The sequence below is a fragment of the Aythya marila genome (assembly GCF_965140915.1).
Source record: "Aythya marila genome assembly, chromosome: 9".
NCBI lineage: Eukaryota > Metazoa > Chordata > Aves > Anseriformes > Anatidae > Aythya > Aythya marila.
Window position 1 is genome coordinate 12,270,786 of NC_139050.1, and position 14,698 is coordinate 12,285,483.

At 57.1% G+C, this 14,698-nt stretch overlaps 2 protein-coding genes across 2 annotated transcripts; both read left to right on the forward strand.

Moving 5' to 3' along the window:
- Positions 1-4,651: 4,651 nt before the first annotated feature.
- On the forward strand, positions 4,652-10,391 carry PTTG1IP (PTTG1 interacting protein). Its single transcript, XM_082767280.1, has 7 exons — positions 4,652-4,822; positions 5,859-5,911; positions 7,483-7,591; positions 9,152-9,254; positions 9,357-9,422; positions 9,685-9,731; positions 9,956-10,391. The coding sequence occupies exons 1-7, from the start codon at positions 4,732-4,734 to the stop codon at positions 9,997-9,999; spliced, it is 513 nt and encodes a 170-aa protein (XP_082623406.1). The 5' UTR covers positions 4,652-4,731; the 3' UTR covers positions 10,000-10,391.
- A 212-nt stretch (positions 10,392-10,603) lies between these two features.
- Positions 10,604-14,229, forward strand: LOC309881396 (small ubiquitin-related modifier 3). Its single transcript, XM_082767281.1, has 4 exons — positions 10,604-10,770; positions 10,928-11,056; positions 12,716-12,787; positions 13,515-14,229. Exons 1-4 carry the CDS (start codon positions 10,750-10,752, stop codon positions 13,575-13,577), a joined length of 285 nt encoding a protein of 94 aa, XP_082623407.1. The 5' UTR covers positions 10,604-10,749; the 3' UTR covers positions 13,578-14,229.
- The last annotated feature ends 469 nt before the right edge of the window (positions 14,230-14,698 follow it).

Sequence of the window (14,698 nt, forward strand, 5' to 3'; positions counted from 1 at the left end):
ACCCGTAGGTGTAACATAGCAGCACAAAAAGCCCACGTGATTTAGGCAAATGCCACATTCAAGGGAGATGAAAGGCTGTAGCTGAATTGAATCACTGTGGATGAATCACGGCGCTTTAGGGAACACACTAATGGGTGTTTAAACTAATCCGTAAAGCCTGGATAAGTTCCAGCAGACGTTTGGGCATTGTAGAAGCTTCAACTCTGTCCTCCGGGCTCCGCTGTCTCTTCCTGCTGCCGTGGCCACTGGGCTCAGGAGGCCCCGCAGACCCGGTGCCTCTGAAAAGTGGGGAGGAGGAAAGGGCCAACTGCCTGGTGCATGCTGAGCTTTGCCGGGATGGTTCTGCAGATGCTTGGGCCTCTCTGAAGCGAGCAGGATTAAATTAGCCCCATAAGAAGCCCTGAGGCACTGAGTGACCAGAGCAACAAGCTGCAGGGGTGCAGGGATGGGACCTGGGCACCTCCTAGGCATGGCCCCCTATGCACCCATGGGTGTGGGGCTGCTCCCATGGTGCTGCCTGCGGGCACCCGCAGGAATTGGCCCCAGCCAAATTGTTTTCAAGTCTCCTTGCAAGCCTCTCCCCACAGCACGGCCCCTTTCCACCCGTGGGCTGCCCGGCACAGGCACGCTGCTGCCAGGGGCTGGGATGCCCTCCGGTGCAAGCGCCGAGCAGAATCGCCTGAAGGATGTGCTTTGCGAAGTCCCTGAATTAAAATAAGGATGTGGGATTTAATCTGAAGGCTTTGAAGCAGATATTTTTGTTATACATCACCATTTGTGTCACGATGCTAAAATATTTGGAAGGGCTGTGTAAATCGCTATTTGATCCCCTTTTTTTTTCAGGCCGGCTCCCTCCTCCCTGCTTCACGACTGCTGCACAGAAGGGAAATGCACGTACCACTGGGGAACCTTTGTTTTTACTTTCGGCGGTCCTAAACAGCTGTGTACTTGACAGCGTTTCCAGGAGGGATGCTGTCACACGCGCTGACGCACACACAGAGCTATGCACCGACTCGCAGCCTTTGCTGCGTTTCCCATTCGGGAGGCTGAGGCCCTCCAGGACAAACACCCCTCTTGCTTCGGTGGCTCCTGCCCACCTTCAGCATTCCCACTGGCGGATTTTAAAGCCTAAATTGGGTTAAGGATTTTTGGGGGTATTCGGGACTGCATCCCCACGGGTTGGCTTCGAGGGCTGCGTAACACCAGGGGAGCAGCGTTGCAAAGCTGCAGAGGGAGTTCCCCACAAACAGGTGGGAATGGAAGGCTTGCACTAAGCCTCACAGGGCTTCATTTAGCCTTGATTCACCCAAAACATCCGAGGGAGAAGCTTGTGGACATTGCAATGTCTTCAGAAGAGCCCAGCATCCCTGAGGAGCTCTGGAAACATCTTGGCTTTCTTTTTCTTTGTGGCTGAGCAGCTTCGGGGGGCACCTCCTGCAGGGTCGCTGGCGGCCAGGACCGGGGCAGCTCTGATGCTGGCGGAGGGTTTTTAAAGCTGCATAAAGAAAACATTTCTATTAAAAAAACCCTTCTGGGTTGAGGATGTCAAGCCACGACCACAGCCAGCCAGCTTGTCTCGGGTTCAGCTTAGAAATCTCTGTCTTTGGGCCGCCGGGGCCATGGAGCAGCCACCGGGAGACAAGAAACATTTGCCATATGTTGAGGGATTACTGTATAAAAATGAGATGCTTGGCTGGGCTCCAACGTAAAAGGTTTCCAAATAGAGTCTGAATCCTGGACGGAAAAGTCCCAACTAAATATAGCCATGGCAGTCTCGGAGCTGACTTTCTTCTCTCGAGTTCACTTAAAATAGACCAAGCATTGGGGGCTGCCTGCAGGTAGCAGCATGTTTGCAAACAGGGCCTGACCCTGCCAAGCTGCTGGTGTTCAGGGACACCAGGATGGGGAATTGGCACTTGGGGGCTTGAAAAGGTGGAGTTTTCCTGCCAGATTTCGGCATAGCTTGCTGTGGCCCAGGGTTGCTGAGATCTGGGGTTAGAAATGAGGGCACAGAGGCTGGGAAAAGCCCTGCTGGGAGATGGTGCTTCCACACAGAAAGGGCAATTTGGGATTTTCCGGGCTGCCAGCCCTGGCCACACATTTTTGAGCTGCGGGCTGCTGCCCTCAGCCTGAGACCCAGGAGCTAAAACCAAATCCCAGCCCCGGGATGGATGCCACAAAACGCGTGGGGACGCAGAGGCCGGTGCGGTGCCTTGCACAAAGCAGCAGCAGCAAACCCAGCCCTCAGCACTGCTCCACGCTCAGGAAGTGAAATAATTCCACAAAAGCCCCTAGAAAAAGAAACAAAGCATAAATATCCGGGAGACGAAAGCATCTGTCAGCTGCACGCCTCGTGCTGAGGACGGCACGCGGGGAGGACGCTGTCAGGATGCGGTCGGGATAAAGCCGAGGGAACTCATTGTGGGAGACACACACAGGGTGCTGCTGGCCACTCGTGCTGGGGGCAGGAGGGTGCTAAAGCTGCCTCAAACGGCAGGGGGAACTCCTAGCAAAGAGAAGGTGGTGTCAAAACCCAAGGTGTAGTCAATAAACTCCAAAAAGAGGTGAGACAAGCTCCCCCCGTTGGCTTATAGAGGACACACAGAAGCTGTCTAACACCTTCTCGATGCGGGCAGTGTTTTATTTGTAAGGCCTCACTGTTCCTATCACAGATGCTAGAAGTTTAAATTAAACTGAAGCCCGAGACAGTCAGCCCTACAAAACATGGGGCATCCGAGACTGGGCATCATCAAAAAAAAAATAATAATAAAAAAAAAAGGCAAGTTTTCTGAAAGAAGGAAAACTATTAGCTCTGGTGTCCAAACAGGGGAAAACGTGGTTGTAAATCCTTAAAGAGAGGCAGGAGAGCAGCCCGAGAGCCTGAGGTGTGAAAGCCTCGACAGAACGGGAGCTGCCAGGAGGGAAAGCCTGGATCTGCAAAATTAACGCTCCCAAACAACCGCCCTGGGGAGGTCGGGGACACGGGGGAGGCACGGCTGGGAATAGCAAATACCAGCGGAGTTATACCTTACATAGATAAAACTGCTGCTGGAACGGGCTTTCTGAGAGCCTGGAGAAAAGCTTTTGTTTAATTTATGGGGCTCGGGCTATATTTAGCCTGTGGATCCTTGGGGTTTTATCTTGTATTGTTGCTCCCAGCGAGCAGCTGCAATGCCTTAGTGGTTCGCTGTTTCTTTTTTGTCTTTTTGGACTTTTTGCAGGTGTGGGGGCTGGCCCTGCTGGCCTCCAGGGCACAAGGGCAGCCCCAGAGCCATCCCCACACCCCGCTTTCGAGCCCCACAGGGGCTCTTTCACCCTTTGGGATGGTCTTCAAAAAACTTTGAAGAAAAACAAACAAACAAACAAACTTTGAAGAAAGACAAGAAAAAGCAGCTGTTTCCAACCTACAGACATTTTTATTTTTTTCTTTTTCTCCCTACAGAGGGAATCTTTTTGGGGTGAGTCCCCGCTGACATAAAAAACCTCTGGGTTTCGCAGCGAAACCCTGCCAATCTCCTTCTTCCATCCGTGGCTGGCATGCCGAGCTAATTTTATCCTCCTGGCCCCCCCATCTCCTGGAGATTGTCCTGTTGCAGCCAGCGAGTGCTAGAAAATAGCACATCACCCACTCACGCAGCCTCCCTCTTCAAGGAAAATATTTATATTATGCCAAAGAGAGGGTTTCCATGGCAGTGATGACTTTAGCACTGTTGCCTTGGAAACCACTTGAGGCCATCTCGAGCGGGTTGAAAATACCCTCCGCAGACAAATAAGGCTCATGCACTGCCTGGCCCCTCGTGGTGGCTTCTCCGTGCCCCCCCGGCCCTGTGCCTGCTGCTGCCACATGGGCATGGGGCTCCCACACCCACGCTCCCTGCGTGGCCCCACTGAGTCGCTGCCGGCGCTGCGGGATGCTGGATGGCCACCACGTCATCTGGTGGGCGAGAAGAAGAGGCCGGCCACGCGAGGTGCTTGGCAAACCCTAAAGCCTGCCCAAACCCAGAGCTGGCTCGGGCTGCGGGGCATCGCTCTGGAAGGGAAAAAGCTGGGAAGCGCATCAGGGCACGTCCCCAGCACCGTGCCCGCGATGCCTGCAGCACCTCTGGTCCTGGCCCAGGCCCCTGGGGCTGCTCGGGTGCCCCTGCCTGCTGCCGTCCCTCCTCGAGCACCAGCTCTCGGCGGGGCACCCAGCTCCCGACTCCGTTTCTCCAGAGGAGCTGCCAAAATCTCCTGCGTGCCCACCTCCTGCGTGCCTTGGCTGACCTAACACAGTCGTGCCTTTGCTGTCCAAGCCTGCGGGGGGACTGTCACCCCCTTCCAGCCCGTCCAGGGAACGCGTCAGGGAGCGTGGAGCCTGCGGTGCGGGCAGGCGATGAGCGCCACGACGCAGGCAGCGATGCTGGGCGTTCAAGCTACAGCCTTGGGTGGTTTTTGTTTTGTTTTGGTTTGTTTTTTTTTGTTTGTTTTCCCTCTGTTGTCCTCTGGGCAATCAATAAAAGCACCCGGGGAAGCCGCTCCCGCCCCAAACACCCGGCCAGCTCCGCCGACGGGACCCACCCGAGGGGGGGGACGCGCCCCGGCCGCCTCCGCCGCTCCCTGGGGCCGGGCAGCGAGGGGCCGCCCCCGGCCTGCCCCCGCCCCGCTGCCGGCCCTACAAAGGCCCCTTCCTCCTCCTCCTCCTCCTCCTCTTCTTCCTCTTCCCCCGGCCCCCGTCCCGCTGCCGGTGTCGCCATGGCCCCGCTCCGGGCGCTCCGCTTCTGCGCCGCCCTGGCCCTGGCGCTGCTCCCCGCGGCCGTGCGGGGCGAGGAGGAGGCGGCGGGAGGTGAGCGGGGTCCCACGGGGCCGTGGGGGGGGTCCCACGCGTGTCCGTCCCGGTACCGGCCTCGCCCGGCTCCCCCCCAGTGCTCCGGCACCGCTGGGAGCCGCAGCCCGTGCTGGGGAGCTGCGGGGGTCCCGCGGGACCGGCCCCGGCCCTTGGGGGGCTGCAGCCGCGGTGGTGGCGAAGGGCACGGGGGTTTGGGGTCCTGGGGTGCTCCCCCGGGGCTGTAGGAGCAGGGTTTAGGGGTAGCAGCGCTGGGGGTCCCGGGAGAGAGGTGTTAATGGAGATGCAGGGGAAAGTGAAGGCGCTCTTCTCGCTTTCTGAGCGCGTCCCTTGGGGCGAGGGGGCTGTTCGGAAACTCTCCGTGAGCAGCGAGCCGGGGGGGGCCCAGCCTCGGCTGGAGACACGGGCGCGATGCGGTGCCCCAACCCGTCTGGGATCCGGCACAGGGCCTGCAATCTCGGCCTCTCCGTGGCGCACAAACCTCCTTATCTGAGGAGCCGCGTTAATAAATTGCCTGGTTGTTTGGAGGGCTCCGTGCGGAGCATGTGACGGGCGGCGGGTCACAGCCGGGGCTTCCTTCCAGCTGCGAAGGGAAAAAACACAGCCCTGCCCCACTGCTTGCCTGTGGGGAGCCAGAGCTCCCCTGGGGCTCAGCATGAGGACCTGTAGCAGTCCTGGCTTGGGATGGTGCTGGGGGTGCTGTGCCTTGGCTGGCAGTGGGCAGGATGCTCCCATGCACTTTCCCTGGCTGCTGGGTGCCCGTGCAAGGGGGCTCAGGTCTGTGACCCGCACCCCAGCAGCCTCATGCCTCTCCCCTGTGCTTTCAAGCTGCTGCTCTGCAGGGGCTCGGCCAGGTGTGCGGTGTCATAGGTGGGGACCCTGAGGGTGTCAGACACTGAAGATGTCACATCCTTTTGGGTCTGGTGGCTGGCAGCTCTGACAGGAGCATTAAAATGCAGAGCCAGGGATGGGAGCAGGCTCTGGGGTGTGCTGAGAAGCTCCTCGTGGTCCTGAGGTGTCCTTTCCCTTTGTGCAGATTGCCACCAGTACACAAACAGGAGCTGTGAGGAGTGCCTGAAGAATGTCACCGTAAGTAGCTGTTGTGGTTTAACCCAGCCGGCAGCTAAACACCACGCAGCCGTGCGCTCACCCTGCCCCCTCCCTCTCTGGGATGGGGGAGAGAAATGGGAAAGTGAAGCCTGTGAGTTGAGATAAAGACAGTTTAAGACACAATAATAATAATAATAACAATGATGATAAGAGTACTACTATTAATAATGTGTATGAAACAAATGATGCACAATGCAATTGCTCACCACCCGCTGACTGATGCCCAGACTAATCCCAAGCAGCCTGGCCCCCCCCCCCCCCCCCCCCCCAGGCTAGCCACCCCTATATATTCTTCAGCATGACCCCATATGGTGTGGAATACCCCTTTGGCCAGTTTGGGCCAGCTGTCCTGGGTCTGTCCCCTCCCAGCTCCTGCTGCACCCCCAGCCTGCCCGCTGGCAGGACAGTGAGAAGCTAAGAAGTCCTTGGCTTGGTGTAAGCACTGCTCTGCAACAATTAAACATCAGCGTGTTATCAGCACTCTTCTCATCCTAATCCAAAACATAGCACCCTACCAGCTACTAGGAGGAAAATTAACTCTGTTGTTTAACTGAAACCAGGACAGTAGCAGAAGTAAAACTCCAATTTCTCCCAAAGAACTGCAAGTGCAGCACGTGTTTCGGGTGGCTCAGAGGAGCTGCTTCCCCCTCAGGGGTCAAGGGACTCGGTCATCCCTGCCCATTGCAGTGAAGACAAACACCCCTCAGTGCTCTGGGGCGAGGCCTCTAGGAACTGCTGGCTTCCTGGTCTGCTTCTTGAGTCATCAGTTGAACTGCTGAGCTCCTCCTAGGAATGCAGGACGCTGCTTTGGGGCAGGTGTGTCCCCTGAGCGCAGGAGGACCCGGCTGCCTGCTGGGCTGTGCTTGCTGATGGAGCAGCTTGGACCCAGCTCCGTCGGTTGCCTCACATGGAGCAGGAAGTCAGGCTCTTCCTAGAGTCTCTTCCCACTGAGGCTTTCCTGAAACCAGTTGGTTTCCCTTTGGCTTTCCTCATGTGGCCCGATGTAGCCCCCATCCTGGGCACGTGGTGGGTTGGTTGGGGCAGCAGGCTGTGGGGACAGTGGCACCGGGTGGACGAGGGCTGCGTGCCTGTCCTGCAGACCTCATCTGCTGCTCATCTTTGGTATCAGCAGGCTTGGACCCAGGGCAGAGCTTGCAGCAAAGTCTGGGGGCTGTGGGCAGCCAAGTGGCTGGGGCTGGCTGGGGAGGGCAAGTGAGGGCACACAGACATCTGTTTCAGCAGTTCTGTATCAAGTGCCTTGTTTCAAAGGCTTTTCTGTCCCCCAAAAACTGTGCAGAACTTAATGATTATTGCTTTCCTGCAAGCCAGGAGAAACGTTCCCAGCATCTTTACTTGCTCTGGAACTCCATGCCCCTCGCCTCTCCTGGTGCAAGGACCTGCTGCGAGCTGCGCTGGCCCCGCAGAACACCTGATGTTTGCTGGGCTGGGCAGCCCCAGCACTTAGGAGCCAGCGGTGGCTAGCAAACTGGAGCCTGGCTACCTGGCAGCGCTGCTGCCCAGCGGTGACACCGTGCTGTTGTGTGTTGCAGTGCCTGTGGTGTGCCAGCAGCAAGCAGTGCGTGCCCTACCCTGTGCGGCGGATCCTGCCACCGGCCGACCTGTGCGAGCTCCGCTCTGCGCGCTGGGGAGTCTGCTGGGGTGAGTGCCTGGGGCTCCAGCAGTTGGCCCAGGGCTACTGCTTCTGGTGTGGCAGCGACCCACCGAAGTCACTGGGGGCTCCTCAGGCATGGTGTGAGGAAGGCGAGTGGGAGCAGTGCCCCGTCTTCTGGCAGGAGTAACCCCTGTGCTGCTCCTGGTGTGGTCCTTGGGCTTCAGGACGTGGTGAGGACTGAGGGCGCTCCGTGGGCAGCACCCCAGTGTGCACACCCACGTCTGAGCTCTGCAACAGCCGCACTGCCCTGAGCCCAGCACGTGGCTCCCTGCACTGCTTCTGTCCCTCGGTGCTGTGCCTGCTGGCCCTGGCAGGCTCTCAGGTCCGTGGGGGCTACAGGAGGCACAGTGAGGTGGCTTCTCCTTGAGTTCACCCACCTGAGAAAGTTTTCTTTTCCAAAACTAGCACCGCATGAGCCACCTGGAGCCGAGTCATCTCCAGGGGCTTTTCTGGCTGGTGGCTAACTGGCAGTGTTTCCTGCTTGGTGGCTCTCCAGAGAAAGGACTTGTTCAGACCCAGGTTGTGTGCTTGTGCTGGGACAAGCCCCAAGTGTTGGGTGGTGAAGCATTAGGAAACAAGGCATGGCTTGGTTTCTCTTACCTGCCCCTGTGATGCACGTGAAGTCGAACTGTGGTCACAGTGAGCTATTGTTCTGGAGGCTGGGTTCTTCACCTGCAGAGGGAAAACTGCTTCCACACCTCACGAAGAGAGAATCTCCTCTTTGTGAACGTCAGTTTCTGAGACTTGTGTAAGACCTTGAAATACGAGTTTGTATGCGAGTAGCCTCAATAAAAGGCCTCATTGTGGAAGAACACATTCCTTAGCTTGCAGAACTAGCTTTAGAGGAGATTAGTCCTGCAGGAGATTAGCTCTTAAATGTGCCTGCATTTATGGTGTGCGACTCCAGCCTCTGTTACCAGGCAGAGGAGTGAGCGGGGCAGGGGTGACACGAAGGCTGGGCTCACCCAGAGCCACGTGTTTCAGAGGTGCTGGTGGAGAAACCTCCCTTCTGGGCTGAGCAGTCTGGTTAGCTTTGCCTTGCCCGCCGCTGCTGATTTCCAATATTTGGCTTCTGGTTTTGCTGCAGAGCAGCTGGCCAGATGAAAACTTCACCTTGCACATCAGGAAGGCAGCGCTGTCGAGTCAGCTCTCAAACGCTGGCTTTTTTCAAAGCCCTACCTGGACATCAGCCTGTGGACCTGCCCGTTCCTGGGTGACCAGTGAGGGACAACTCGGGACCTGGGGACAGAGGCGATGCTCTGCAGGCTGCTGGCTGGCTGCCACCTGCTCACCCAAATCCCTGGTGAAATGCCCCGCGTGGGCATGCAGTGTGGGGCTGGCTGCCTGAGCCACACCAAGAAGGAAGCCCGAAGTGCTTTGGGTCTGGGATGTGCTAGTGCACCTAGAAATAACGCCTGAATTGCATTCCCCCAGGCACTCCTGCGTGCCTCGAGTCTGGTAACTGGAGCTCCAGCGTGGCTGTAAACACTGCAGCTTCCCAGCAGCTGGGTATTTGTGTGCTGAGTGTCTCTCCTTGCATCCTGCAGTGAACTTTGAAGCCCTGATCATTGCGATGTCTGTGGTGGGAGGAATGATCCTTATCATGCTGGGTGTCTGCTGCTGCTGCTGCTGCAAGAAAAAGAGCAAAAAGCAAGTATCGGAGGGGGAGGAAGGGGGCTGCTCCCAGCTTTCCTGAAGAGCAGCTAAGGTGCAGCCGTGGGCTGTTGCTGACGGGGCTGTTGTGTCTGCCAGGCCGGACAAGGAGGACGAGCGAGCAGCCCGGGAGCGGGAGCGGAGACGGGTGCGCCAGGAGGAGAGGTGAGGCCACGCTGCTGCACCCAGTGCTGTGCTTGGCGTGGGGGTGTGCACCATGAGCAGGGCCCAAGCTGGGACCTGGGGGTGCACCCGAAAATCCCAGAGGCCTGCTCATGTCTGCAGGGGGGGAGGCTGCGAGCCTGTGGCACTGGGCAAGGCTTTGATTTTGGAGCTCCCCAGCCTGGGAGCAAGGCAGGAGCTGCGGCTCCTCCTGCTTGGCCTTGCTGTGCTGCTCGCTGACTCGTGGCCCCTTTTCTGTCCGCAGGAGAGCAGAGATGAAATCGCGGCACGATGAGATCCGAAGGAAATACGGTACGGCGGCTCCTGCTGGTGTCTTCCACTAAGCTCTAGGTCCAGTAACCGTGTCCCGTGCTGGGAGGGCGACGGAGCCGGTCTGCCAGGAGGACACGGGGACGCAGGGGAGCAGGATGGGGACAGGCAGTGCCACGGAGCTGCCGTCCCCCGGAGCTCTGGGCGGCGGTGGCTGGCGGGAGGGCTGCTCCGGGGGGTCTCAGCGGCTGTCCCTTCTCTCCTAGGCCTGTTCAAGGAGGAGAACCCCTACGCCAAGTTCGACAACTAGCCCCCAGCCCCTGCGGCACCGCGTCCTCGCCGAGCCACGGGACGGGGACACCCCCGGCCAGGAGGAGAGCACCACGGCGCCGATCCCGGGGCTGTGCTGTGCTGGGTGCCAGCGCTCCCTGGGCTCCGGGCTCCGCGGTGAGGGCCGAAGCCTCCCGGTGGAAGCCCACCCGGTCCCCGGGGAGCTGGGGCGGGCCGGTGCCGGTACCGGGGCTGTCCGTGGGCTCTCTCCCCTTTTCTCGTGCCTTTCGGGGCCTCTCCCGGCAGCGCCGGGGGGGGCGGCTGCGAGCCGAGCAGCGCATTAAAGCCTCCGCTCACCGCGCCCTGCGCCGCCTGCTGCTGCTGCTGCGAGCCCGCCCGGGGGGCGCGGGGCGGGACCGGGACCGGGACCGGGAGGGGGCGGGACCACGATGAGACCACGCCCATCGCCGCACTGACCACGCCCCCTTCAGCGGTGGCCACGCCCCCCGTGACGCACTTTCCAGAGGCGCCTGGGTCCTGTGCGCGCCCCCACGCCCGGCCGGGCGCGCGCGCGCGCGCGCGCCGGGCGCCTCCCACGTGACGCGGCCCGGCGGCCAATGGCGCGGGCGGGTGGCGGCGGGGAGGCGGGGCCGGGCGCGGCGCGCGCGCGCGCGATCTCGAGGGCGGTTGGCGGCGGCGGCGGGAGCCGAGCGCGGGCCGCTCCCCTCAGCGCGTGCCCGCCTCGTCCCGTCCCGTCCCGTCCCGTTCCTCCCCCCCTGGCCCCGCCGCCATGTCGGAGGAGAAGCCCAAGGTGAGGCGCGGCCCGGCCGCTGAGGCCTCTCCGCCGGGCACCGGGGGTCGGGCCCGCTCGGCGGCTGCCGCTGCCCTGCCCCGCCCCGCCTCGGGGACCGGCCCCGGGCCCTCGGGGTCCCCCCTCGCGGTGTTCTCACGGCGTTGTCTCCCCGCAGGAAGGGGTGAAAACGGAGAACGACCACATCAACCTGAAGGTGGCCGGGCAGGACGGCTCCGTGGTGCAGTTCAAGATCAAGAGGCACACGCCGCTCAGCAAGCTGATGAAGGCGTACTGCGAGAGGCAGGTACGGGCCGCAGCCCCCGCCGGGAGGGGCCCCGGGCCCTGAAGGACTCGGTCCCGGGGGGGTCTGGGGCTGGGCTCGGGGGTGTGCAGTGGATGAGAAGTGCCCCTTCCTCGCCCGGTGCTCCCACGGCTCTAAAAATCCCCCGTGATATCCAAAAATCCCCCCTGATATCCAAAAGTCCCCCGTGAAGTCGTTTCCCACGCTTCTTCAGTTCTGATCCCGGCTCGGATGCTTGCTCGGTCTCGGTTTGTAGCCGTGCAGCCCTCGCTGTTATCACGCCTAAGATTTTGGTCGTGCAGGGCGTGCTTTCCCTTTGGAAGCGTGCATGCAAACAGGTTGTCCCGTGCCACCACTTTTTGTACGATCTTTTTTTCCTCCTCCTCTTCTCATGTCCCTTTTGCTGCCTGCTGGGACGTTCTGCAGGTGGCTGCAGGCTGCTCTGTGCAGGAGGCTGGCTGTCCCCTGGTGCTGCCTGTAGCTCACCTGGAGACTGCTTTATCCAGGCTCAGAGCACGTGTGCGCCTGCACCGGATCAGGTGCTGCAGGGAACAGAGAGCAGGGGTGCAAGCGGCTTTCCAGAGTGGAGTGAGTTTCAGTTTGCAGGCATCTCTCCTGTCCTGTCACACGTGATGCTCTTTCTTTGATTCCTCAAGGCTTACATTGCACCCCATCCTGTGCCTGATGCAGCGTATGTCTTCTCAGGCTGGGAATGAGCTAAATGCAAGGGGTCCTCAGATGCACGGAGAGCTTTTGTGCTTGTGTGGCTGTAGGTAAGGACTGGCAGGCTGGACAGCAGAGGGGTTTTCAAGAGTTTTAGAGGGCAAAGCGAAGACCTAGCTCACTGAGGCAGGGAATGAAGGCTGCATCACACAAATAGAAACTGAATTCAGTTGTGAACTCAGCTTAGGCTTTAAAAGCAAGACTTAATAACTGTAAAAGTCTCGCGTTAAGAGCCCTAGCATGTTTCTAACAAAGCACGCAAGTAAAAATCTTCATGGTGGTCTGTGAGTTCTTTTTTCCTTAAATGCTTCACAGTTCCTCTTTTCGTCAGAAGATAAGGGACTAGACCTGGGAGTGAATGTGTCAAAAACTTGTCTTAAGTATGGGCAGTCAGTGCCATCAGGCAATTGCACCAAGAAGTAGCCCTTCTGGTTTTTTTGGAAGTGTTATCTTTTTAGTGAACTGCAAATGCTCTTACTTCTCTGCATGAAAAACAATTGGCACTCCTCTCTGCCATGTCCTACGAGGCTATCTAGAACTGTTCGCTGGTTGATCTCTTTTCAACTTTGACATCACCTCTGGATGATACTTTTTCCCTTGGCTTTCTACTTCATTCTTTCAGCCCTTCTTGAAGTTAAATGTTACTTTCTTGTTCTCTGCTGCCTTCTGGTATTTGTTCTTTGCAAAGCAGGACTGCAGGCTGGGTCAGAACCAGGTGCCAGAACAGTACCTGTGGCTCTGTATGAAGTCCTCGCTGTGACAGCAGCTGCCCGACAGTTCTGATTCCTCAGTTCACACAGCACAACAGATGCATTAAGTTTCCTATTCATTTCAGCCTTACCTTTGTTAATATCTCTTCTGATAGTAAATCCCTAAATGCTTTATTTGGATTCAAAAGCCAAAGTGAGGTTTCTCACGCTAACTACTCTGAACTTGCAGGGTTTGTCAATGAGGCAGATTAGATTCCGATTTGACGGACAACCGATCAATGAAGCAGACACACCTGCACAGGTACGAAAAACACTTGTACTGCAAATTGCTATCAAATACTTTATTGGTTGCATGCAGGTCAAAGGGGCTTGGAATCAGGATGACTCTCAAATAATTCAAGTTCAGCTCACTCAAAATAATTTGTCTAGAGTGGGATTCCTGTCCCTTTGAGTTCTGTCGTGGGTGTAGGGGGCCTACATGTCTGAGCACTGGTGCTGAGCAAGCCGGTGCCGAGTGCTGCTGTGGGCAGCAACCCAGGAAGGTGCCGGAGTTTTCAGCTCTGTCCCGCTTCTGCTTTGGCCTGAGGAGAACTGGGACTGAAGCTAAATGCCACGCTGCTGTCATCTCTGGTAATGCTGAGAATTTGGGGAGCTTCTTGTATCGAGAAAGCTTGAAGTGAGGAATAGAAGAAACACTCAGCTGAGGTGATTTCTTGTAGAAGACAGTAAACATCTGAGCATGGCCTGAGAGACAGGTGTGGCTCCAGAGCCTGTTCTGGCGTTGGCGGTGCCACGGCTAGAGGTGGCAGAGGTACCTGAAGTGGGCTCTGCCTGCTGCTGTCTGAGACACTTTGGGCAGTCCTGCAGGGGTGATACTGCCTGGAAAGACGGCTGGAAGGGGGTTGACACAGCGTTAAGGTTGCACCTTAAATGCTCAATTCTTGGTACTGGTCGGGGTAGAGTTCTGAGTACTTTTGTACCTTTGTGGTTGTGAATTTCAAGTCCTGTGTTTTCTGATTAATTAACAGCTGGAGATGGAAGATGAAGACACTATCGATGTGTTCCAACAGCAGACAGGTGGAGTGTGTTAAGACGTGCCATCCTTTTGAGAAGAGGAGTTTAAGGATCCTCATCGCACCTCACTCTCATCTGGTTTTGGATTTGCTATTAAATAGTAAACAAATGAACATGCCAATCACACAGGATTCTTCTAAACTTTAGAGGACATTCACCAAAATTGCTTGTTGTCTTTGACGTACTGCGTGTGCAAGTCAAAACAGTATCTGCAGGGATTAATCTATATCTTCAATTGGGCCAATTTGATTTAAGTTCATTTTAAATAATATACGTTGTCTATCTGCTGTTAACTTTTTTTTTTTTCTTTAAACCTGTGGCCTAAATATTCATCCATGTTTTAGGACATGGACTGTTCATTCCTGGCTGTTGTCGGTCTTGCCCCTCTGTTTAATTCTAATCTTGTAAATAATTCAGTATATTTTCTTGCTAATCAAGAGCTTAAAAGTTTCCTTTTATAATATGCCTAAGAGAAGGAAGAAGAGATGCTGATTTAAAGTTTTTAGTGTGTTGCAAACAGTTACTTCAGAGATGTTAAGCCTATGACACGAGGTCTGTACGTGCAGATCCGATGCTTAGTATAGAGTCAGTTTGAAGTATTCCAGATCTACATGTGCGTTGCCATGATTTGATAAAAGTCGCCTGAAAATATACTTTTTTTTTAATGCAGTCGTGAGAATCGTCATGAATTATTGTCAGAAATGGAGTCACCAGGGCAGCTGGTCCCAAAGTAATGCCAGTGACAGAGCTGTGGGGTGTTTTGTTGTGCAGGTTTATGAAGAGGAGCCTCTCGCTGCAACATCATCTGTCTGCTAAATGACAGAATTCGTAACCTCTCTTCAGTTTGTATGTCTCTGGAAGCTGTGTCTTTGTGTCTCTGTGGGTCCTGCAGAGCTGCGGGCTCAGGGCTTGGTTTTTGGTGGAGAAACCTGGTCTGTAAGCAGGGAGGGAAGCCTAATGCCACCACACTGTGCATGAGGAGCTACCAGGAACCCGGCAGGCGAGCACACACCGAGCTCTGCATCCCCACAGCGCTGCCAAAACCTAACCACCCTCGGAGGGCTCCCCGCAGCCCCCTGCCCGTGTCCCCGCCGCCCCCCGCCCGGTCCCCTCATGGCGCTCGCCTCAGCCGGGGCCG